This window comes from Epinephelus moara, chromosome 20, assembly GCF_006386435.1.
Source record: "Epinephelus moara isolate mb chromosome 20, YSFRI_EMoa_1.0, whole genome shotgun sequence".
NCBI lineage: Eukaryota > Metazoa > Chordata > Actinopteri > Perciformes > Serranidae > Epinephelus > Epinephelus moara.
The window spans coordinates 10,196,122-10,221,272 of record NC_065525.1 but is presented as its reverse complement, the minus strand read 5'-3'; the positions used below and the strand labels follow the sequence as shown (position 1 = coordinate 10,221,272).

At 44.2% G+C, this 25,151-nt stretch overlaps 4 protein-coding genes and 2 non-coding genes across 6 annotated transcripts; 2 read left to right on the top strand and 4 right to left on the bottom strand.

Annotated features, from left to right (window-relative positions):
- Positions 1–1,972: 1,972 nt before the first annotated feature.
- trnap-ugg (transfer RNA proline (anticodon UGG)) lies at positions 1,973–2,044 on the bottom strand. Its single transcript has one exon. It is a non-coding gene; the product is annotated as a tRNA-Pro (tRNA).
- A 2,544-nt stretch (positions 2,045–4,588) lies between these two features.
- LOC126408250 (histone H2A-like) lies at positions 4,589–5,091 on the bottom strand. The gene has a single exon (XM_050073714.1). It carries the CDS (start codon positions 5,026–5,028, stop codon positions 4,642–4,644), a length of 387 nt encoding a protein of 128 aa, XP_049929671.1. The 5' UTR covers positions 5,029–5,091; the 3' UTR covers positions 4,589–4,641.
- A 499-nt stretch (positions 5,092–5,590) lies between these two features.
- Positions 5,591–6,106, top strand: LOC126408245 (histone H3). Its single transcript, XM_050073708.1, has one exon. It carries the CDS (start codon positions 5,616–5,618, stop codon positions 6,024–6,026), a length of 411 nt encoding a protein of 136 aa, XP_049929665.1. The 5' UTR covers positions 5,591–5,615; the 3' UTR covers positions 6,027–6,106.
- A 3,670-nt stretch (positions 6,107–9,776) lies between these two features.
- LOC126408266 (histone H4) lies at positions 9,777–10,142 on the bottom strand. Its single transcript, XM_050073730.1, has one exon. The coding sequence runs from the start codon at positions 10,115–10,117 to the stop codon at positions 9,806–9,808; it is 312 nt and encodes a 103-aa protein (XP_049929687.1). The 5' UTR covers positions 10,118–10,142; the 3' UTR covers positions 9,777–9,805.
- A 2,829-nt stretch (positions 10,143–12,971) lies between these two features.
- LOC126408269 (histone H2B 1/2) lies at positions 12,972–13,178 on the top strand. Its single transcript, XM_050073732.1, has one exon. The coding sequence runs from the start codon at positions 12,975–12,977 to the stop codon at positions 13,176–13,178; it is 204 nt and encodes a 67-aa protein (XP_049929689.1). The 5' UTR covers positions 12,972–12,974.
- A 2,600-nt stretch (positions 13,179–15,778) lies between these two features.
- trnap-agg (transfer RNA proline (anticodon AGG)) lies at positions 15,779–15,850 on the bottom strand. The gene has a single exon. It is a non-coding gene; the product is annotated as a tRNA-Pro (tRNA).
- Between the last annotated feature and the right edge of the window lie 9,301 nt (positions 15,851–25,151).

Genomic DNA, 25,151 nt, shown 5'->3' with positions numbered 1-25,151 from the left:
AGTTCTCATGGGCTGTTTATTGGTCAGGTGATTGTGATCCAGCTCAAGATTGTTGTCAAGATTTTTTTTTTTTTTTTTTTTTAGCATTTTTATTGCATTTCCTTTGGCAGTGACATTTGATTCCACAGCTTTTGATGAAGCATTGATCTTTACTGCAGTGAGGTTTTATCAGTCAGGGAGTATCAGGGAACTTGAACAAATGCTGATCAACATTCAACCCTGCAGCTGCTTAATTTTCGTCTCTAGATGCCGGTGAAGCGTGCTCCCTGATGACGTCACCTTTGGAAAACCCCAAAACCTCTATGGATGAAGGGACCTCCCGCCGGGTGCGGTGGCGCGCGCCTGTAATCCAAGTTACCGGGAGGCTGAGGCTGGAGGATCGTTTGAGCTCAGGAGCTCTGAGCTGCAGCGGACTGTGCTGATCGGGTGTCCGCACTAAGTTCCGTATCGATATGGTGCTCCTGGGGGAGCCCGGGACCACCAGGTCGTCTAAGGAGGGGTCAACCGGCCCAGGTCGGAGACGGAGCAGGTCAAAGCCCCCGTGCCGCTCAGTAGTGGGATCGCGCCTGTGAACAGACGCTGCAGTGCAGCCTGGGTGATACAGCGGGACACAGTCTTTTTACACTGTCTATACTCTTCAACAAACACCTGTCACAACACACACGCTCAACAACAATGTCTGCACATGTTACAGCAGCTTCATCACTGCTTCTTCATTTTATTCTTCCCATCAAAACCCTCACAAACCACCTGTTTCTTTGTCCTACAGCGCCTCCACCTGGAGGAGAGGAGCAATGACCATCAATCACACCAGTCAGTGCAGCACCACAGACAGACTACAGTCAGCTAACTGTGTTTTTATTTCACTTATTCAGTGAACATGATGGAGAAGAGAGAAGTTCCTCCAGGAATGATAATCAGACACAACATCAGAGCTGCAAACATTTAAATACTGTCTGTTACTTCTATCTTGTTGTGATGTTGTTAGTGTGTGTGTGTGTGTGTGTGTGTGTGTGTGTGTGTGTGTGTGTGTGTGTGTGTGTGATATCAGCACTTTAATTGCTTTGTTATTTTCCTTCATTCATCACAAGTCTCCTCCAGTGAACAGTTGAACCATTTACCTGCTGAAAAACAGTTGCAGAGCATCCACACCAACAGGGTTTTGAAACATGACAACAGACTTTTTCACAGTGGATATTCTCATGTGGGAATAATGAAATGAATGTTTGTTCTCTGTCACATTATGATGGCTACTGGGACACTTGAATCCCACCTCCTGACCTCTCTGCATGTTCATGTACCTGCTGCCTCCAAGTTCCCATCAGGTAGGCAGAGCACACAGCAGACACATGGTAGCTTCATAATTTCCCTCACACCAGAAACATTAGGCCTATGTGATTTCATTTTTACTGTTGACATAATGTGCTGCCTAGGTTAAGGATCAGAGGGGTTGCATTCAGTATCTGGTTATGGTGAATAAGGACGGTGTGCTTCCACGTGTACAATGATGTTCTTGGTACATGAAATATATCATAAGGACGGTGTGCTTCCACGTGTACAATGATGTTCTTGGTACATGAAATATATCAAAGTGGGAAATCCATATTTATGTTATATTAAATATTTTTTGTAGGCTATCTAATCAAATCATTTAAATCAGCCAGCTCTCTGCTGGGACACACAGTGATATTTTGAATTCATTTGTACAGTAGATAAGTCTAAAGTACTGTATACTTTGTACATGAATACCAGCCTTTTAATATTTAAATATATTGTTTAATATGTTAAATTATATGATGTTCAAATGATTTGTTATTTTATCCTTTTTTATTTGGAAGCTCTGATTCTTTCAGTTTGGTGCTTGTGCAGTTGAATACTGACAGTAGTTGTTAGTTATAATTGGCTGTTGGTGTGCAACATGTACAGTTTATCCAGGCTTTTGTGACCTCGAATTCAATGAATTTAAAAGCCAGGGCTCGTCCGGGATTTGAACCCGGGACCTCTCGCACCCAAAGCGAGAATCATACCCCTAGACCAACGAGCCATATTAACTGTCGTAAAAAGGAGGTTTCACATTTCCAGCCCTGTCATTTCCAGACGTGCAGCTAAACCGCACACTGCTGATGTGGCAGCTTGTAGACCCATTCTCATCTGGCCAAACAGCGCCCTCTGCTGTACAACATTTTACATCCCATTCAACACTACAGTTTTCTTTCTCCTGTAGATTTGTGCCTCACCTGTGATGTTATTTTGGGTATCTGACATCAACATCTGCTGCATGTCTCACTGTAATTTGTGCAGCAGATAAGTCTAGAATACTGCATTGTTTGCACATAAAGCCTGTACCTGTATTCAAATTCAATATTAAATTGTCTTGCACTGTTACATTTTGTCTATGTTTCTACCCTGTGATCCTGAAATCAGGGTCACACTTTACAAGAAGGCAGTTATGAGGGAAATAATGGTCAGTTCTTGAGTAACTCCCAATCAGATGTCATTGAGTAGCTAATCATTGTGAACCAATCATTAGTCAATGATTAGTTAAGTGAGAATCAACTGAGAGAACCAATGAGGAACTAACTATGAGATAATGGACAGTTCTTGAGTAACTTCCAATCAGATGTCAAAGAGAAGCTAATCATTAATTAAGAGTTAATTGAGAAATGAAGGAGGGAACCAATGAGGAACAACCTGATAGCCCACTTTTCAGTCCTTAACTCTAACACCAGTCCTAACTAAAGTAAGACTATATAGATACTGATGAGTAACTGGAGAACAGACTGGGAGATAGATGTCAGTGAACCATACGGTGAGTTCAGAAATATCTGTGGATCTATCACACTGAGACTTTCTTGATAACAAGTGACCAGGCGTGGTCCTTGTCTGTGACACCCCTCAGGATCCCAGTGGCCTGTGAGCCCCTCCTGAGTCTCTCAGCACCTGGCACCTCCTCTCAACTGCAGCAGGGAGATACTGGCTCTCTAAGTCTTCCTAAGCTTGAAAAGTTTTTGTCATATACAGCAAATATCTCCTCACGATCCGCTGGCTACACGTCCACTGAATATGCTGTGAAAAAGTCCCGTGTGCGTGCTTGTGCGAGATCGTGAGACATGGGCACCGCGTTCATCTGTGTGTGCTTGCTTTCGCTGGTCTCACGCTGGCTGGTTGGTGCAGCCTGGACCCAAATGTTTTTGTTGCCATTTGCGGAGCCTGGCTTGCCTACAGAGACCGGACTTTTTCACAGCATATTCAGAAGACATGTAGCTAGCGGATCGTGAGGAGATGTTTGCTGTATGTGACAAAAACTTTTCAAGCTTGGGATGACTTACAGAGCCTTTAAGATCCCAAGATCCATGTTGCAGAGACCAAACCAGTGTTCAATACCTCCATCTACCCAGATGCAGAGATGGATGCAGAGATCGCCTTGCCCATCCATGTGGTCTGGATAGAAGCTGAGGTTTATCCTCTCTACCTTTGACATTACTAATTACCTAAACATTACCTTTTCAGATTCTCCCTAAAGTGGTTACTGAGATGAATCGTTACTTATGTTTACCTGATCATTACTTATCCTTTTTGTGTAGTGCTACATGATACTGAGTAGTTATTGAGTACTGAATCATTATTTAATTATTACTTCAGCTACTTATCTTATTTTTCCCAATAAAATAAATAAAAAACTTGTATTTCAGTGCAGGGGCGCCCTAGTAGGGGGAATAGTGGGACTGATTACCCAGAGCCTCATTAACTAAATTAAAAATGGGAGAATAAATTGGTTGAAAGACTGATTAAAGGCACAAACTGGTCTAGGATTTGTCTATAAACTCAGCCAGAGCCGAGTGAGTGACTGCTTATGCTGCTCATGTCTTTCCCCAAAAAAGAAAATGAATAAAGCAAAATGACTGTAAAACTCAAAAGGTGCGTGTGAGAGACATGGATAGAGCAAGGATGGTGGGCCCTGTGAGACTGCACAGGGTCCAGAATGTGGTGTTAGTCTTATTTCTGTGTTTCTAAACATCTGTCAGCATGGATTCTGACTGTTGGGGAAAAGACTTTAGTTTTCTTTCAGTGAGAACATGTATATAAATGTATTTAAAACAGAACAAGAACAGTTAGTTTACTTCGGGTATGCCTTGGATACATGTTCTACGTAAATTTTACAAGACAGATAAGAGGCAAAGTTCTATAAATAAACTACTTGAGGACCCTACACAACAGTTAAGGAAGGGGCAGAACATACTGTGTATCTCTCCTTTACTCTTTTAATTCCTAGTCATTAAATTTGCCATGTGTGTTGCCATGGACATAATTAGTCCCAGTGAAGAGAAAATGTATTTATTCACAGGTAATGTATGGAGAAAATTTCGCCACAATACTATGTAACTATTTGTATTATTATCTGCGCATCATGCCTTTTGAATTCGTTACAAACTTGTGGCGCTCTTCACTCAAATGATACCGATTTTTGTTGTCTAAAGAGTGTGCTGAATTGATGATACATATTCCCTCTTTTTGCAGTGATTGATCACTGTTAGAGAACATCGATGATGAAAAAGAAACAGCTCTTTCGCGGAGATAGTGTGTGGCTCTTAAAAGAGCCTTTTTGGGGGCCAGTTTCCAGCAGTTAAAGAGTGTCCAGGTTTACTTGGCCTTGCCGGCCTTCTCGGTCTTCTTGGGCAGCAGAACAGCCTGGATGTTGGGCAGCACGCCGCCCTGAGCGATGGTCACTCCGCCCAGCAGCTTGTTGAGCTCCTCGTCGTTGCGGACAGCCAGTTGCAGGTGACGGGGGATGATACGGGTTTTCTTGTTGTCGCGGGCAGCGTTTCCAGCCAACTCCAGGATCTCAGCGGTCAGGTACTCCAGCACAGCCGCCAGGTAGACGGGGGCGCCGGCACCGACACGCTGCGCATAGTTTCCTTTGCGCAGCAGCCTGTGGACACGGCCGACTGGGAACTGGAGCCCAGCACGGGAGGAGCGGGACTTTGCCTTGGCTCTGGCTTTGCCACCGGTTTTTCCGCGACCACTCATTTTTCAGATGCTCTCTAAAGTCGGGACAAAGAGAAATGTTCCCTCGGCAGCTGAAACCCTCCTCTATATATCCACGGAGCGCGGGCCGGTTCCTGCCAGACCAACCAGAAAAGAGGCTTCAGCAGAGCAGCAGAGGGCGGCCCAGCCTGAATTTTGGCGGAGCTTTTGAAAGGACTTTCAGCCAATAAGCAGCGGAGATGTGGGCAGTGGGTCGCTCCTTCAGGCGGTGCTGAGCTCCGTAGGAGCCCCTCACCAATCAGGAGCCGGAGGTCTGAAGCAGCGTCACCATCTCACAGCCGGTCCCGCAGTTTAAGAGCAGCGGGTCTTTACATGCTACCATATCGTTCTCCCTCACAGAGAAAGAAGTCATGGCAAGAACCAAGCAGACCGCGCGTAAATCCACCGGAGGCAAAGCTCCGAGGAAGCAGCTGGCCACCAAGGCTGCCCGTAAGAGCNAGGAGCCCCTCACCAATCAGGAGCCGGAAGTCTGAAGCAACGTCACCATCTCCCAGCCGGTCTCAGAGTTGAAAAGCAGCGTGTCTCCCCGTAACACTTCGTTATTATCCTGATCAGTGAAAGGAGAAGTCATGGCAAGAACCAAGCAGACCGCGCGTAAATCCACCGGAGGCAAAGCTCCGAGGAAGCAGCTGGCCACCAAGGCTGCCCGTAAGAGCGCCCCGGCCACCGGCGGCGTGAAGAAGCCTCACCGTTACAGGCCCGGTACCGTGGCTCTGAGAGAGATCCGTCGCTACCAGAAATCCACGGAGCTGCTCATCCGCAAGCTGCCCTTCCAGCGCCTGGTCCGCGAAATCGCTCAGGATTTCAAGACTGACCTGCGCTTCCAGAGCTCCGCTGTCATGGCTCTGCAGGAGTCCAGTGAGGCTTACCTGGTGGGCCTGTTTGAGGACACCAACCTGTGCGCCATCCACGCCAAGAGAGTCACCATCATGCCCAAAGACATCCAGCTGGCTCGTCGCATCCGCGGAGAGAGAGCTTAAACTCTCTGCTGCTGCTGCTCCACAAACCACAACGGCTCTTTTAAGAGCCACCTCACTCCTCACTCAAGAGCTCACTCCTCTGCTCAACACATTTCATCATCAAGGACAATTGGTAAATTTATTTATTTCAGAAATACTTTATAGATCCCCGAGGGGAAATTTCAAAGAGGTTAATGGAGTTACAAGAAACGAAATAACATCTCAGGCCATAACCTAATTTAATAATAGGACAACATACCAAAGCGCAAAATGATGGTATGATAAAGTATTTAGTGAGAAACATCGTTTAGTCCATCTCATATGTCCAGTTTATGGACATATAGGGCAATAAAAAACCATTAAGTGGTCTCCTCTCCTTAAACTGTCTGCCGCTGCTCCACACACCACAACGGCTCTTTAAAGAGCCACCTCACTCCTACTCACAACACACATTTCACTATCAACAAGGTTGATAATAAACCACTAAGTGGTCTCCTCTCCTATAGCCTGAAGAACCTTTGTCCAAGCTTTTCTGATAGATTAGGGGAGACCGGGGATGGTTGTAACATGGGTTAGTTGTAACACTTTAAATTTATCCAATCAGGAACAAGTTACAAATCATCTGATTAACTCTGCACATGCTCAGTTTAGTCCTTACTCCACATGTGAGGAAGTAGCACCTCGTGGTAAACACAGCTAATTTTAGAGGGAAAAAACTCATTTTGAGGTAAAAAAAGTATTTTTTTCTGCTTTGTTTCTTTTAGTAATAGCATTGCCTCCTTTGTACATAAACTCATCAAACTTAAATCATGTTAATTATGTGTTTGTGTAGATATTTTCCATGCAAGTTGTTAGTGATAATGTTTTAGCTGTTGGTCTGTAAGACAAGTGAGTTCATGGCTACAACAGTCTGGGTTAGTTGTAACAATATCAGTATGAGTCAAGAAACAAGACAAATCAACTCGCACAAACCAACAACGACCCAGGCTGTCAAAGAAAATATCAGGAAAGAAAAACAGAAAATGCATAACATTGTGCTACAGGACACAGATTCCTCAGATGATGATGACACTTTTTGCATTGTGTGCATGGAATACTTCAAAAACTCAAAACCAAAAGAGGTTTGGGTTCAGTGTACATCCTGTAGTCTGTGGGCCCACGAAGCCTGCACTTCAGGAGCACACACGCACACGCGCACGCGCACGCACACACGCACACACACACACACACACACACACACACACACACACACACACACACACACACACACACACACACAAACAAATGTTCACTTGTTGATTCTGTTGCATATTTGTGCATTTTGTTCAGTTTTATAGCTGTGTATAAATGCTAGCATAAGACACACAGAGAAACAGATGTTCAAGTTTTGAAGCAGGAGCACATTTGCAGAATTTGTTTAGTTTTAATGTTATGTTCAAATATTGGTGTAACACACACACACACACACACACATACACACACCAATTATATAAGTGTTAAATACAAAGTTTTCAGTATCTTAAAGGGATAGTGCACCCAAAAATGTAAATTCATTTGCTGCGGCTGCAGCACACTTGGATCACTATGGAGGAGCAGTATGGATGAGCAGTATGGAGGTACTCTGTGGATTCAATTTTGTGTTCTTGGACGTTAGTCTGGGGCGCCGTCTACCATTAGGTGTGCTAGCCGCTCCCCCCGCCGATCTCCGCAAGGGATGTGAGGACTCTAAAACTTCACCAGGGCCTCCGTCGGCGTATGGGTGAGTAGATAATGGCTGAATTTTCATTTTTGAGTGTACTATCCCTTTAAGTTCTTGTCATACCCTCTTTTCATAATGTTACATTTCACCCTATGTTCCGTTACAACTAACCCAGACTATGGGGTAGATTGTAACATTTCACTCCTTGTGTTTGAGACTAAACCATGGATTTTCTGTTTGTGTTGCAGAGACAACAACTACACCATTTATTAGCTGATACATGTAACTAGTTTGTATCACATTTTGAATGCACTGGCTTAAAAGAGACCCGAGTTACAGACAGAAATGTCAAAAATGTTACAACCATCCCCGGTCTCCCCTAATAATACAATATTGGCTCTCAAGCCTTCAAGATGAGCAAGAAGACACCTGAACCTAAGAAGGTCAAGAAGCTGGCCAAGAAAGCTGCTCCTAAAGCCAAGAAGCCCGCAGCGGCCAAAAAGCCCAAGACAGCGGCAGCTAAGAAGCCAGCAGCCGCTAAGAAGTCTCCCAAGAAGGCCAAGAAACCCGCAGCGGCCAAGAAAGCAGCCAAGAGCCCCAAGAAGGCTGCAAAGAGCCCGAAAAAGGCCACCAAGAGCCCCAAGAAGACAATCGAGAAAGTGGCCAAAAAGGTCACTGCAGCCAAGAAAGCTCCTGCAAAGAAAGCTGTCAAGCAACAGAGGCTCTTTTAAGAGCCACCCAAACCATCCTTAAAGAGCATTTCCCTTCTACTTTATATTGATTGCAGTTGTGTTAGCAACTTCACTATCTGGTGCAAGTGGAAAGAATAGGGAAACACAAAATCATTTATAACAAGCTATTATTTGTTTGAAACTTACAATATAGCTCACAAGATAAGGAGCCATAGCTTGCGTTTCTCCTAACCTTAGAGCTACAGAGTCAATAAAATCCAATATTAGATTATTTCTTTAACCATGTCATGTATGAATGGACTTTGAATGGATGCTGATAAATTTACACACCGCCTCTCCGACAGCGTCCAGTTGCAAGCCCTTGCGTGATGCAGCCTGCTATGTTGCGCACACAGCTGCAGAGCGCTGTTCTCAGCATTTGTTGGTGCAGTACAGAAATTAATCTCAGTGGTCTACTGACTGTGTGGGGCTGTTCCACAGGCCTGTCTCTCCTTTGGCATGGTTCCCCTGGAGAGCATCTGTGCGCACTCCACCAAAGGAAATTCATCTTCCACGGCTTTGCAGAATGACAATGGAAGGCATTTGCATTGAGGTGTCCTGGTCCTCTCCGTGCTCCTTCATTGGCTTTTTTGTGCTGATGTCTCCCGATTCTCCATGACTCACTTTGTACTGAGAGTTATGTCGGTGTGATTCATACTGGGTTATTCGATTGTGCGCTCTCCCTCCTGTCAGGGCATGGAGCGCTGTTCTTTCCCCACACTGCTCCTCCCTCCTCCTCATCTCCGTTTTTCTCACAGTAGTGGCTTTTATTGTTCCCAGTGTTCATTCACTTTGCGGAGAACTCCAGGTTTTCTGTGCCCTACCACTGTGCGCCATTACGCAGTGGTTGGGGATGGGGTGTTTATAATTCATTTTAGTCTTGAAGTAGGTGTGTTTGTGCTTGTGGTAGGCTACTGGAGAGACCCTGGTAGATATGATACATGCCCTGCTTCGCCCCTATCCCGCCTGCTATAACCTAAAAATTACGCAATGCGAGATAAATGCATACCATAACTCCAGATTCTGGGTATTAGATAAATACATAAAGTAGAAGCTGAAGGAAAAGCGGTTTATCCCGCCATGGGCCCGAAATGTACCTCAGGGCTTACACTCTGTCCTATCGCACACCATTTATTTATAAAAGGAGGTTGTGAGAAGTACACTTCAGTCAAGGCTTTAGTCACCTCCAGGTTCTTGAAAATATTCACACAGAATGAAGTGAGCAAGATTTGGCGTGGATTGGGGAGGAAACAATCAGAAAAATATATTTAAATGCTAGTTGACAATCGAGACGGAAAATATACTCTTCATATTAATAAATGGGTGGCCCTTAAAAGGGCCTTTGATTTTCAGTAATACATAGTCAATGTTTAACCTCCGAAGCCGTACAGAGTGCGGCCCTGCCTCTTCAGAGCATACACCACATCCATGGCGGTCACAGTCTTCCTCTTGGCGTGCTCGGTGTACGTGACGGCATCACGGATGACATTCTCTAGGAAGACCTTCAGCACACCGCGGGTCTCCTCGTAGATCAGACCGGAGATACGCTTCACTCCACCACGGCGAGCCAGACGGCGGATAGCGGGTTTGGTGATTCCCTGGATGTTATCACGGAGCACTTTGCGGTGACGCTTAGCGCCTCCTTTACCGAGTCCTTTTCCTCCCTTGCCGCGACCACTCATTTTCACTGCTCAGATTCTTCTGCACAATAACGTGCACTGCTGAAGTCACACGGACTTAAATACTGTCTGAGGACGTAATTGAAAGCAGAGCCGGGCCTGTTCTTCTTCTTTCGATTGTCATGACAGTTGATCATTAAGTCTTTAGCGCCAACTACTGAACAACGGCATCAGATCAGAAGGTCTTGGGGCTGAAACCGTTCAGGACAGCCGTCCTCTTCAGTAACGGTTTCTCCATGCGGAGTGGAGAGGGGAAAAGGGAGGAAAGGGTTAAGTGCACACACACACACACACACACACACACACACACACACACACACACACCATTAGCATCACCACCATCCCCTCATCTATCTATCTATCTATCTATCTATACACACACACACACACACACACATACATACACACATTTGGGTATTCTGTAACACATTTTGATAGCAATGTCTGAAGTTTCTTTAATTGTGCTCCTCCAATGTCCAAGGCAGGCACTGCGTATTCAAACAGAGGCCGAATGTAGGATTGATGTACGCATATGGCGGTCTCTGGATTTGCTCCTCCTTGTTTTCTGCAGAGCACTTTCAGGTGGTTGAGTCTGTGTCTTGCCTCTCTGAATCCTGCCTGGTGGACCCCCAAAACTCCCAGAGCATCAAAATGTTATTGAAGTCTGTCAGCCAGCACTTTCTCCAGTAGTTTGCCTAGAGTGCTCAGGAGGCTATTCGGTCTGTAGTTGGCTGTCAGGTGAGGGTCTTTGTTTGGTTTGGGGATCATTGATACCAGCGCTGATTTCCAGGGCTTAGGAAGTAACCGGCGTGGAGGCAAAGAGTAAAGAGGTCTGCAAGTTTAGCCAGGGATTCTATTGATGATTCTTTGATGAGTCAGTTGTCCACTCCATCTTCACCGGGGGCTTTTACTTTAAGTTTTCTAAAGTGTTGGTGAAGCTCTATTATTGTGACGGCTTTTATTAGAGGGTTGTTGGTGTCTATATTTGTTATTGGTAGATGGCTAAGCAGAATAACCTGTCGCTCTACAATTTCCTTCCACTCTGGATCAAATAGAGGGTCATCTGGACATGAATGGACATTTTGCAGGTGCTCTTTAAAAACATTAGCCTTTTCTTTGTCTGCCTCTATCATCTGGCCGTTATGCCTTAATACTGAAATTTGTGAATTATCTTTCTTTCCATTTAGTTGATGAATTTTCTGCCAGAATGTTTTGGGATTCAGGTCGTTATTTAGGTCTGTATAAAATTTATCCCATGTTCTTTCTCGCTCCCTCCTGATTTCTCTTTGTATTTGTGTTTGTATTTGGTTGACTCTTTGTTTAATCTCTGGGGATCTTGTTTTCATAAATTCTCTTCTTAGTTTTCTTTTTACTTTTACAAGGTGCATCAGAGAAGGTGAGAGATTCTTTGTGCCCTTTGGATCTCCTTTAAGGCCTATTGAACTTTCCCTCTCTGAGAGGAGGATTTGTCCCAGCAAAAGAACTTGTTGGTCGATAGTGGAGGGCTCTGGGTCGCAGGGAGGAAGATGGACACACTGGTTGGTGGCTTTATTGTTATTGTTATTGTTATTGTGTGTGTGTGTGTGTGTGTGTGTACATAGATAGGTGTGTTTTCTTGACACTTCAATAATGTATTAATTGTCTTGTCTTATTTGACTGTTGGGGGATGACCTGCAATGTACCACTAAATGACATTCTCTCTCTTATATGTGAAGCTGTTTTTATCGATGAAAAAAAAAAAGAACTAAATTTTCTACAATAAAATGATTTTTTGCTTCTTCCTGGTTGTTTCTGCTCTGACAGTGCTGGAACCTGCTTTCTGTGTCTGGTGGGTGTCACAATATGACACCAAAACTGAATGACTGGTGAAAAACAAAGTGTCACAATATGACACCAAAACTGAATGACTGGTGAAAAACAAACAAAGAGTGAAAACAGAGTGATAAACAAACTGTAATGAGCATTATTAAGGATTACTGGCTGAAGACTTTATTCTTCATCATTTCTGAAATCAGGTGTGTTTACTCACCTCAGTAATATAGTGTATGTTAAACTGATATTTTGACGTAGCTGTTTGTTGGAGGTTCTCTGGAAGCAGGTGAGCTCCTTCTGTAGTGCAGCAGGATGCTCTGTGATTGGCTGCAGCTGTGTCTCAGCTGTCCCAGGTGAGAGCAGGTAAGTGTAGGTGAGAGGACTCTTGTGCAGCCGTCGCTGTCTGAGGTGCTGAATTGACACACTGGCAGAGATGCTGACTCTGTCCTGTGTGCTGAATCATGGTGGAGCAGCCATGAGGCTGCATCCTGACTAAGAGCACCTTTATCCACAGGTCACACCGACAACAACAATTTATTAATCTTTGTAAAGCTGCACAGTCAGTGAACAAACCCACATGTCACTATGACTCTATGATTTCATCTGTCCATTATCTTGGCACAGTCCTCAGCATCTGTGAGACTAACTTGCAGCTGCAAAATCTAATATCATAAAACATGTGTAAATAGTTTGTTAATGTGTTGTAAAGAACATACAGCGTTACCTGAGTTATCAATTAATCCAACAAAAGTTTATACTCTTTCATTATCAATAATAAAGGTCTCTCTGAAAACAAACTATAATTTATCTTTAATTACAGCTTATATCAGTTATTCAAGCTCTTTATACATCTACTTCTCAGTTATATAATAACTAAACCCAAATGTGAGTTGAATGCAAGACTTTCCCTTGTAACAGAGTAATACTACACTGTGGTATTTCCAGTTTTACTTGAGTAAAAGATCTGTGTACTTCTTTCACCGCTAGTCAATACCAACAATTTTCTTATTGTAACTAAACTCTGAACTATTAACCTATGAATAAGGCTATGGGCATCATGAACTCGTTTGTGAGCGACATCTTTGAGCGCATCGCCGGTGAGGCCTCCCGTCTGGCTCACTACAACAAGCGCTCCACCATCACTAGCAGAGAGATCCAGACCGCCGTCCGCCTGCTGCTGCCCGGTGAGCTGGCCAAGCACGCTGTGTCTGAGGGCACCAAGGCCGTCACCAAGTACACCAGCTCCAAGTAAACCTGCCGACATATAACCAACAACACAAAGGCTCTTCTAAGAGCCACCCACTTTATCTAAAGAGTTCTTCCTGTTGTCTTCAAAGTTTCAGTTATTATAGAAAATTACAGTAGACTAAGTGTGAACACCATTTCTAACTAAAGATGTTGTGTAGCACATCATTTTATATTTAGCAATTTGATGTTTTTATAATCATTGCTAATAGTAAAACATGTTATACTGTGTGTGTGTGTGTGTGTGTGTGTGTGTGTGTGTTTATTATATGTTAGAATTTACCAGCATCAACATCCAGAAGAACAGCAGCTCTCAACTGTGACACTAAAGATATCTGGTTCCTGATAAATGAGAGCACTTGCACTTTGAGTCTGTTTTATAGCCTAATATCTCAATAATTATGTGTCTCCTGCTGACATCTGCTGTACATCTTTACAACACAATATTTCTGGAGAATCTTTAGCACTGATGCAAACTACGGCTCAGCTTTGGAAGTGGTTAGTTACCCTGACATTCACATCTGTAGATCAAAAACCATTCAGTGCTCTCGGATATATGAGATACAGATAACTTACTTTGAACATACATTTACTATAGGTTACTGTGTAGGAGGTTATGACTGTAACTATACTGAGAAAGACTCAGGGCAGCGTGCTGCCCAACATCCAGGCTGTTCTGCTGCCCAAGAAGACCGAGAAGGCCGGCAAGGCCAAGTAAACCAGGACACTCTTTGACTGCTGGAAACTGGCCCCCAAAAAGGCTCTTTTAAGAGCCACACACTATCTCCAAAAGAGCTGTTTCCTTTTCATCACTGATGATATGAAGTATCAAAGTACATAATGTCCAAAGCTCCTCCTGTGTTTGCAAGCATTACAGATGTAACTAAAGCTTGTACAATAATAATAATGATAATAACTTAGATTGAGTTGTTCTGCAGCATGGTCCAGTCTCTGTATAAAGAGATGTTATTTCTTTTGGCAGTGAGAGTAAATTCCACTCCTGTGTTTTAAATATTGCTAGTAGAGTTACTCTGTGATTAACATTGGAATCAAAGAGTGTGCGTATAAGTTACTGTATCATGTAACATGCTGACATTATAAAAAAAATATCTAATGTGTATAGCTATGACTACAAGACAACAGAAAAGCAGGAAGATAATAAACTCTACTGAGCTCACAGCTCTATGTGTAGGCCTATTGATCTTTACTGCAGTGAGGTTTTATCAGTCAGAGAGTTTTAGGAAAACTGAATAAATGCTGATCAACATTCAACCCTGCAGCTGCTTTCTCTTCGTCTCTAGATGCCGGTGAAGCGTGCTCCCTGATGACGTCACCTCTGGAAAACCCCAAAACCTCTATGAATGAAGAGAGCTCCCGCCGGGTGCGGTGGCGCGCGCCTGTAATCCAAGTTACCGGGAGGCTGAGGCTGGAGGATCGTTTGAGCTCAGGAGCTCTGAGCTGCAGCGGACTGTGCTGATCGGGTGTCCGCACTAAGTTCCGTATCGATATGGTGCTCCTGGGGGAGCCCGGGACCACCAGGTCGTCTAAGGAGGGGTCAACCGGCCCAGGTCGGAGACGGAGCAGGTCAAAGCCCCCGTGCCGCTCAGTAGTGGGATCGCGCCTGTGAACAGACGCTGCAGTGCAGCCTGGGTGATACAGCGGGACACAGTCTTTTTACACTGTCTATACTCTTCAACAAACACCTGTCACAACACACACGCTCAACAACAATGTCTGCACATGTTACAGCAGCTTCATCACTGCTTCTTCATTTTATTCTTCCCATCAAAACCCTCACAAACCACCTGTTTCTTTGTCCTACAGCGCCTCCACCTGGAGGAGAGGAGCAATGACCATCAATCACACCAGTCAGTGCAGCACCACAGACAGACTACAGTCAGCTAACTGTGTTTTTATTTCACTTATTCAGTGAACATGATGGAGAAGAGAGAAGTTCCTCCAGGAATGATAATCAGACACAACATCAGAGCTGCAAACATTTAAATACTGTCTGTTATTTCTATCTTGTTGTAATCAGCAGCGGTCCTCGCACATTTAGTGCCCTAGGCCAGGTCCCTGTGATATTCTCATAGAATATGTAAATAAGATGTGTTCACTGTCACGCTGAAACTATGAGATAGTAGCAAGTGTCCCAATTGCTTTCTGAAAGATGCTTGATTGTGATTGGTCAGAGTGTAACCTTTTCATACCTTGTCACACAGACGCAGTGTGTATGAAGACTGCCTTCCTGCAGAAACATTCAGCCCTTATGCCACCAGCATCTTGATAAATGCTTGAAGTTACAGCACGTTATCATCCGGAATGATTTTAACATATTGTGCTAAACAAGACACACCCCACCCCCTCATTTGCTGCAGCTCCACAGCCGAAATACTGCTTATACTTTCCCTCATTGCCATGAGATTAAGTAGCTGATCTGCAACAGTATTTGGTCATTAATGTCAGGACCCAAGGTTTCCATGCAGCACATCATACTGTGATGAAATGATCAATGTTTTTCGCATCACGTGTCACTGGTGTTAGGTTTTCGAGTGATGATTATATGTTCCCTCATTTGTGACCTTGAATCCTCTTGGTTTAAAATCTGGGCTCGTCCGGGATTTGAACCCGGGACCTCTCGCACCCTAAGCGAGAATCATACCCCTAGACCAACGAGCCATGTTTTCCATGGGAAAAATGAGGTTTCACATTTCCAGCCCTGTCATTTCCAGATGTGCAGTTAAACTCCACACTGCTGATGTGGCAGCTTGAAGACCCATTCTCATCTGGCCAAACAGCGCCCTCTGCTGCGCAACATTTTACATCCCATTCAGCACCTGTCCACTGAGCTCTTTACAGTATTCTCCTGTGGAGCTCCACCTCCTCATCTGTGACATTATTTTGGGTAGCTGACAATTATCCCCTTTTTTTGTGCCAGACTGTACACACACTTAGTCCTTCTGACACTTTTAGTGTTGCGTGTCTTTTTCTGAGGTTTCATCTAAGATGAAAGGTCTCATGGACGGTTTATTGGTTAGATGATAGTGATTCAGCTGAGGATTGTATCGGATCTACTTTTATTTATTTCCAGATTTTTGTCATTTGAATTTGTAGCTTTTCATAAAGGTTTTGGGTTTGCTGTATGATGTATTTGTACAGCACATTTTCTTAGTGGTTTTCTTCAGGCTCTGGTGGACTTTACAGATTTCCAGATCAACTTGCTACCAGGAGCTGATTGAGGGCCATGCTGATAATTCCACCTATAAGAGCTGTGTATCACAGATGCGTAATTCTCCACCATACTCAACACCCACTCCTGCTCTTCTTAAAGCTCAAAACAGTCCATCAGTCTCTGCAGTCATCAGATCAGTCATTTCAGGTCACAAGAATGAGCATAAAATAGATTCCTTAATATTTGAGATCTTTGTGGATTTGTGGGATTTTGAACTGTGTTTTGTCATCAAACACTTTTTTTTTTTTAGCATTTTTATTTCAATTTGCCACAGCTATCTGTTCTTATTAGTTTCAATGTAAAAGAGGTCAAGAAGATCTTTCTGTGGATGGGACTGTTTCCAGTATAGGAGAAGCTGTAGTGACTAATGTGGTGTCATCCACCACCCAAAAGTGAGCATGCCCAATGATGATCATATTTCACTTATTCAGTGAACATGATGGAAAAGAGAGAAGTTACTCCAGGAATGATAATCAGACACAACATCAGAGCTGCAAACATGTAAATACTGTCTGTTATTTCTTCATTCTTGTTGTAATGTTGTTAGTGTGTGTGTCTAATATCAGCTCTTACATGGCTTTGTTATTTTCCTTCATTCATCACAAGTCTCCTCCAGTGAACAGCTCAGCCATTTACCTGCTGAAAAAAACAGTTGCAGAGCATCCACATCAACAGGGTTTTGAAACATGACAACAGACTTTTTTACAGTGGATGTTCTGATGTGAGAATATAATAAAATGAATGTTGGCTCTCTGTCACACTGTCATGGTTTACTGTGACCCATGAATACACATATCCTCCCACCTCCTGACCTCTCTGCATGTTCATGTACCTGCTGCCTCCAAGTTCCCATCATGCAGGCAGAGCACACAGCAGATTACACATGGTAGTTTCGTACTTTCCCTCACACCAGAAACCAGTCAGGACTCCTGGATACCTGCAAACATTATGTGCTTTCATTATTACTGTTGACATAATGTGTTGCCTAGGTTAAGGATCAGAGGGGTTGCATTCAACACTACAGTGCCCTCATGCCCAACACTGTTGCTGATGTACTGCGGTAAGCATGTTGTGTCATTTCCGGTGTTTCTGCGACAGCGTCTCTGTGCTGCTCTAGCGAACTCCTACCAGCTTGTTTTCTGTTTTTCCTCACTTCAGTTGCTTAACATCTACTTCACGTCTTAACCCACATTAGTTCTGTTTAAGCACATATAGCTCTCCTCTTTTTAACGACTTTCTTGCTAATCTTAACTGTTGTTTGCACGTTATTAGCCTTGTTAGCTGCATTAGCTTAACACTTAGCGATGCCGTCTCCTTCTCCTGCTCTTTCTTGCTCGCTGTGCCAGATGTTCAGTTATGCCTCTGCCTCCTTTAGCGACAGTGGTAAATGTAACAAGTGTAGTTTATTTGCTGCGTTGGAGGCGAGGCTTAGTGAATTGAAAGCGCAGCTCCGCACCATGGAAAATCACTCTGTAGCTGCAGTAGTTAGCCAGCCCCCTGTAGCCCCGGCGCGGAACCACTTAGCATAGCCTCTGCTAGTGGTCCCCCGGTAACCCCTGCGCAACCGGGAGGCTGGGTAACTGTCCGGGAGAAGGGTAGTACCAAGCCGAAGCCCACTGTTCACCACCACCCTGTTCATGTTTCTAACTGTTTTTCCCCCACTCAGCGACACACCCGCTGAGGAGAAAACTCTGGTCATTGGCAGCTCCATTTTGAGAAACGTGAAGTTAGCAACATCAGCGACCATAGTCAGATGTATCCCTGGGGCCAGAGCGAACACATTGAGTCTAATTTAAAACGGCTGGCTAAGGCTAAACGTAGATTTAATAAGATTGTCATTCACGTCGGCGGCAATGACACCCGGTTACGCCAATCGGAGGTCACAAAAATTAATGTTGCCTCGGTGTGTGAATATGCTAAAACTATGTCGGACTCCGTACTTTTCTCTGGACCCCTCCCAAATCGGACCACTGATGAGATGTTTAGCTACATGTCATCATTTAATCGCTGGCTGTCCAGGTGGTGTCCTGCAAACAATGTGGGTTTCGTTAATCATTGGCAAACTTTCTGGGGAAAACCTGGTCTGATTCTGAGAGACGGCATTCATCCCACTTTGGATGGAGCTGCTCTCATATCTAGAAACCTGGCCAAGTTTATTAGTAATTCAAAACCCTGACAACCCAGAGTTGAGACCAGGAATCAGTCGCAGTCTTACATGCTTCTCTGAGCTTCTAGTGCAGTTACCCACCCATAGTTTTATACAAACTGTGTCTGTCCCCCGACCACCTAAATTATCTAAATCTAAAATTAAACAAAGAGGAGTTGTGCGTAACAACCTAATAAAAATCAAAACCTCCTCAGTGACAGAAAGACAAAACAAGAGAATTAAATGTGGACTGTTAAATACCAGGTCTCTAACATCTAATGCAGTGTTAGTAAACAAATTACTATCAGATAATCATACTGATTCACTCAGCCTCACTGAAACTGTGTCAAGATGAATCCACTCCTTCCAGTCATAATAATATCCACATTCCTCGAGGCAGTAGGGGGAGTTGCAGCCATTTTTAACTCTAGTCTGTTTATCAGCCCTAAAGCTAAACTAGATTATAATTCCTTTAAAAGCCTTGTTCTTAGTCTTTTACATCCAACCTGGAAAACCTTGCAGCCACTTTTAGTTGTTATAGTGTACCGTGCTCCTGCCCCGTATTCTGAATTTGTATCTGAATTCTGAGAGTTTTTATCCAGTTAAGTTCTTAAATCAGATAAAGTTATTATTGTAAATGATTTTAACATTGATGTTGATGTTGATAATGACTCCCTGGCTACTGCCTTTATTTCATTATTAGACTCCATTGTCTTCGGGCAGTGCCCTTAGCAGTAATGGTTTTATGAGCTTTTTTAATGACAAAATTCTAACTATTAGAGGCAAAATTCATGACCTCCTGGCCTCAAACGGAACCAGGCTGCCCTCAAACACAGCTGTAAGACCTAATGTATAGATAGCTCCTCCCCAATTTCTCTTCAACAATTGACCGCAATGATTTCTTCATCTAAATCATCAACTTGTCTTTTAGATCCCATCCCAACTAGGCTACATAAGGAAGTCTTACCTTTAGTTAACACTCACATATTAGACATGATCAATATATCTTTATTAAGAGGCTATGTACCACAGTCCTTTAAGGTAGCTGTAATTAAACCTCTTCTAAAAAAAATCCCACACTGGATCCAGAGGTGTCAGCCAACTATAGACCAATGTCTAATCTTCCCTTTCTTTCAAAGATCCTTGAGAAAGTAGTTGCAGACCAGCTGTGTGATTTTCAATTAGCATTGTAAAATGTAGCCTCCCCGCGAGGCTACATTTTTGTATTTGCTGAGATGGAGGCGAGGCTCAGTGACTAGAAGAGCTGATAGAAGTGCTCCATAGCTGTAAGTTACTCCAGTAGCCGGTGGCAGCCAACTCGGCTAGTGCTAACACCGGGAGCTAACGCTAACGTTCCTCCTCTTCTCCGTGAGTGAGAGCGATGTTTTAGCCTAGCAGGCAGCCCGCGAGCCTGGCGGGCAGCCTGGCGGGCTGCTCAAGCTCCGGACATTAACCCATCCCGGTGTTTCCTCCGCAGCCTCCACTTCACCCAGCTTCACTCAGCTGCCCGATAAACCCACTGCTTCTTCCCACTTTAACCTGAAGCGATGTTTTAGCCTAGTGGGCACCCCTCCCCTAGTGGAGAGCAGAGGTAGAGGGAGGAGTGGCTCATGACACACTTTGTTTTGGTGTACAGGCAGTGCACAACAGCAAACCTAGAGGTGAAACGATTTCGCTTTTTGCCCCTTTAAAACAAACCTCACGGACTGCGTTTTTTCATATGCCTAATATTGCGAAAATTAGGCCTATCCTGACCCGAAAAGATGCAGAAAAATTGGTCCATGCTTTTGTTACCTCTAGGCTGGATTACTGTAATTCCCTGTTATCAGGTAGCTCTAATAAGTCTGTAAAACTCTAATTCAGAATGCAGCAGCACGTGTACTAACAGGAACTAAGAAATGAGATCATATTTCTCCTGTTTTAGCTTCTTTGCACTGGCTCCCTGTAAAATCCAGAATTAAATTTGAAATCCTACTCCTAACTCACAAAGCTTTAAATGGTCAGGCTCCGTCAAATCTTAGAGAGCTCATAGTGCCATATTATCCCACCAGAACACTGTGCTCTGAGAATGCAGGGTTACTCGTGGTCCCTAAAGTCACCAAAAGTAGATCAGGAGCCAGAGCCTTCAGCTATCAGGCTCCTCACCTGTGGAATCATCTTCCTGGTGTGGTCCAGGAGGCAGACACTGTCTGCATAGTTAAGACTAGACTTAAGACTTCCCTTTTTGATAAAGCTTATAGTTAGGGCTGGCTCAGGCTTGCCTTGTACCAGCCCCTAGTTAGGCTGACTTAGGCCTAGTCTGCCAGGGGACTTTCTATAATACACCGAGCACCTTCTCTCCTTCTCTCTCTCTCTCTCTCTCTCTCTCTCTCTTTCTCTATCTCTCCTTTTCTAACACTCATGTCCTGTTACTGCATCTCGCTAATTCAGCTCTACTGCATGTCACTAACTCGGCTTCTTCTCCGGAGCCTTTGTGCTCCTCTGTCTCGCAGGTTAATTTATATCGCAGTGGTGCCTGGATAGTGTGACGTGTGTGGTTGTGCTGCTGCCATGGTCCTGCCTGATGCCTCCTTCTGCTGTTATCATTAGTCATACTTCTATCTGATTATATACTACATTATACAATCAGATAACGGGAGACGCCAAGAAGGCATCCTGATCAGAAGCCCGAACCACCTCAACTGAGCCCTTTCAATGCGAAGGAGCAGCGGCTCTACTCCTAACTGTGCGTTCACACCGGGCGCAAGTGAAGTGAATTACTCGCGCGTAATGCGTGGGTTTGGACGCCGGACCATTTTGTTAATTCGCGTTATCGCGTCAGTCGCGCGGGTAGTGAGCCCCCCCATTTTCACTAGATAACAACATCTGGCCTGCCATTCTCTCCTCAACCATGGCTGAGATAACCACCATCGCTGCTTTGTACCTGCTCTGGAAGTCCCAGATGCGTCAGAGGGCCAAATGCCGTTGTTTTTGGGTTCACCCTATCCTGCAGAAGCGCATCCAGCTTGGCGAGTTTCACCACCTCCTCCAGGAACTCCGTCTGGATGATAGCCGCTTTCAGCGGTAATTCAGGCTGACTGGGGCCCAGTTTGAGGACCTGTTGGCGAGGGTTGGCGCCAGGATCTCCTGGCAGGACACCAACTACAGGCGCTCCATTTCAGCTGCGGAGCGCCTGTCCATCTGTCTCCGGTGAGTAGCAGTTTATTGTTGTGTCAAAATCAGTAAATATTCACTGTATCTAGCAAGTCATACGTTGGCTTATCTGACACTATAGTGGTATGAACCCACATTTGGCTGTGATTCAATTTCAATAAACGGATCAAAAGTATAATAATGTAATAACGGCATAATATAATAATAATCTTTATTTGTATAACACCTGTCATACAATGCAGCTCAAAGTGCTTTACAACAAAGAAATTACATGCACTGTGTACTTCACTTGAAAAATAGACATAAAATGAACAAAAAACATGTTAAAAACGTAATGTTACTTAAGATTACACACACACACACACACACACACACACATATACAGTATATAAGATAACAGCATGTAAAAGGCTGATGAAATTACTAGTCTACTTCATGATGTCGATTTATGAAAAGTCTGAATTCATGTGCAATTTGTACAATTTATGGGTAAATCCTAGATCTTGACCTGCTTGTCATGCATTTCAATAGAAAATTAGCTCATTTTATCCACTGCAATAATGTAATAGCATAAATACTTGAGAACTTTCACCTGTTCAGCCATATCAATAAAATAGTACAAGTAACAACAGATTTGATATAGACTGCCACCTACATTCACTTCAACTCAGCTAAATTTAATGTTTTCTTCTATGCTGCAGATACCTGGCCACTGGTGACTCCTTCAGGACCATTGCGAAAAAGCTTCCGCGTTGGGGTCTCCATTGTTTCCCTGATTGTTCCAGCTGTAGTCACAGCTATTTGGGATTGCCTCGTGGAGGAGTTCATGGCTGTGCCCACCACAGAGGAGTGGAGGTCCATCGCAGAGGGGTTTGAGGAGCGGTGGAATTTTCCTCTCTGCTGTGGCGCTGTGGATGGGAAGCATGTGGTCCTGAAAGCCCCTGCACATTCGGGATCCCAGTACGACAACTACAAGGGGACATTCTCGATAGTCCTCCTTGCTGTTGTGGATTCCTGGTATTGCTTCAGGGTGATCGATGTCAGGGGCTACGGCAGGACCAGTGATGGCGGTATCCTGGCCAATGAGCGCTTCGCTCCGGCACCCTCCAGCTGCCTGCTGACTGGCTGTTACCAGGAGCTGACCACAGGGGACCCCAGCCACATGTGTTTGTCGCGGATGAGGCCTTTCCACTCCGGAGAAACCTCATGAGGCCATTCCCCAGGCGCACACTTACCAGAGACCGGCGGATCTACAACTACCGTCTGTCCCGGGCACGGCTGGTGGTGGAGAACGCCTTTGGGATCCTTGCATCCCAGTGGTGGATGTACCGGCATGCCATGGAGCTCCAGCCCGACATTGCAGAGAAGTGTGTGAAGGCGACCTGTGTCCTGCACAACTTCCTGCGGAAGACGACCCCAGCGCCTGCAATGAGGGGGAGCATCTCCGATGGTGTGGTGGAGCCTCTGCTAGGTCTGGGAAGACTGGATGCGAACAACTCGGCAAAAGAGACCATCAGGGTTGGGGAGACCTTCGCAGCTTACTTCTCGGCAGAGGGAACGGTCCCGTGGCAGGCCAACATCTAGTGTGCAAGCACTCACAAAACGGCTCTTTTAAGAGCCACGTACACATTACTACTGAGCAAACATCCTGCAATATTTATTTACTTTTGTGTACTTAATGTTAAAAGCTTCTGCACAGCTGGAACCTACAGAATACAGTACACAATGTTCTGTGTGTGCAATAAATATATGAAATCAGATGAGAATTGTTTCTGTAGGAAAGAGAAGATGAAAGACAGCTGAGGTAGATTATTTTTTTATATATATATATATATATATATATATATATAAATCTTGAAATATAAAACATATATACAGATAAACACAAACATAAAAAACTTATAAAAATATATATAGATAAAATGAACATATATACAAATAACGTGTCTACAGAGAACAAAAAGGAGCAGGCTTGGGTGATTAACAATCTGAAATGGAGGCTTCAGGGACACCTATTTTTAAAAAACTGAAAAGCCTGGTTCGTTCCCTGCAGAGATTGTTAAGCCATTAGCTAAAAAGCTACTCACTTTGTTCAAAATTTAGCACAACAGGGCTGGCTTCAAAAATTAATTTGTGTATGTGAAATTTCACATACTCCTTCCGCTGGGGCGACAATCTCTGCAGGGAACGAACCAGGCTGAGGAGGAACATTTCATCCTCCGAGGGAGGTTGACGAGGAGGATCAGGTGGAGCAGGTGGACCTGGTTGCGCCTGCCTCTTAAGGGCCTCCAGGAGCGGCTCCTCAATTTGGCTCTGCCTGGGCGTCTCTCCGTCCTCCCTCCCTCTCTTCCTGGCCCTCCTCGTCACTGTGTGAAATGGAAATGTATTTTTTGGAAACATAATCTGCTGCGTCCAATTAATTCAATAGGTCTAAGTTACACAATATCTAAGTGAATATTTGTTAAAATATTGAAATCAGGCAACAGACAAAAAGATATGAGTCAAACTGAAAGTAACTTTGAAAGGTACATTTTCAGTGAAAAACACCATGCAAAAATTATACTAATACCATTGGGTGCTCTCCCTCGTGCAGCAGCAGGAGCAGCTTCAGTGTCACAGCTGCTGGAAGAGTCTTGTGCTTGGTGGTCTGTAGTAGTGACAAAGGTGTCTTTATTTTTTTGTTTACATTTTAATTGTCTCAGTCATTCTAGCTTTCACTGTCAATTACAGCACATAAAGCATTTTACAAATGCACCCATATTAATACATCATACAGTTCCAGTCATGGTAATATCTAGCCTCCACAACCCTTTAATGCAGTGAACCCTTCATGTAAAGAAAGATATGATCCCTGACTTACTTTAAAGGGAAATTTCGGTTTATTTCAACCTGTCTCCTATCGTCCTAAATTTGTTTCAAGTGACTAGTGACATAAAAATAATAGTTAGCATGTTAGCCGTTAGCCTAGATACAGCCGGGGCGCATAGTAGCATCAGACCTGTTAAAACGTAAGTGAACGGGCATACTTCAAGTGCAAAGTTAGTCCACTAAACAAGCTTTTCTTCCACAAAGACCGCCTCATATCATTAGGATAAATGTCAGAGAACATATAGAAAACGACATGTAAACGTGTTGTCTTACCTTACTGGTGTGGTGCCATGTCCGTTTACCATTTAGCTCTGATTTCCAAAGCGCGGCCGAAATATCGCGAGAACAAGCAGCGATCTCATACCATGCCTGAAATCTCGCAAGCTCTAGATAAAGCCCAGCTGGATACTACTCCAGGTGGAGGTGTCTCGTCCTCGGTCACATCCAGACCTTGAAAATAAGGCTGCAACCGGTCCCATTCCTTGCAACAGAGGCACTCCTCTTCTGTGGGCATTGGGGCACAGCATTCACAGGTACACCACCAATCTCCAGAGCTACGCAGCCTTGCAGCAGCCATTCCT

What these genes read in the sequence shown, in the direction of transcription:
- LOC126408266 (XM_050073730.1), bottom strand. Translation starts at nt 10,117, where the DNA reads ATGAGTGGTCGCGGCAAGGGAGGAAAAGGACTCGGTAAAGGAGGCGCT.
- LOC126408245 (XM_050073708.1), top strand. Translation starts at nt 5,616, where the DNA reads ATGGCAAGAACCAAGCAGACCGCGCGTAAATCCACCGGAGGCAAAGCT.
- LOC126408269 (XM_050073732.1), top strand. Translation starts at nt 12,975, where the DNA reads ATGGGCATCATGAACTCGTTTGTGAGCGACATCTTTGAGCGCATCGCC.
- LOC126408250 (XM_050073714.1), bottom strand. Translation starts at nt 5,028, where the DNA reads ATGAGTGGTCGCGGAAAAACCGGTGGCAAAGCCAGAGCCAAGGCAAAG.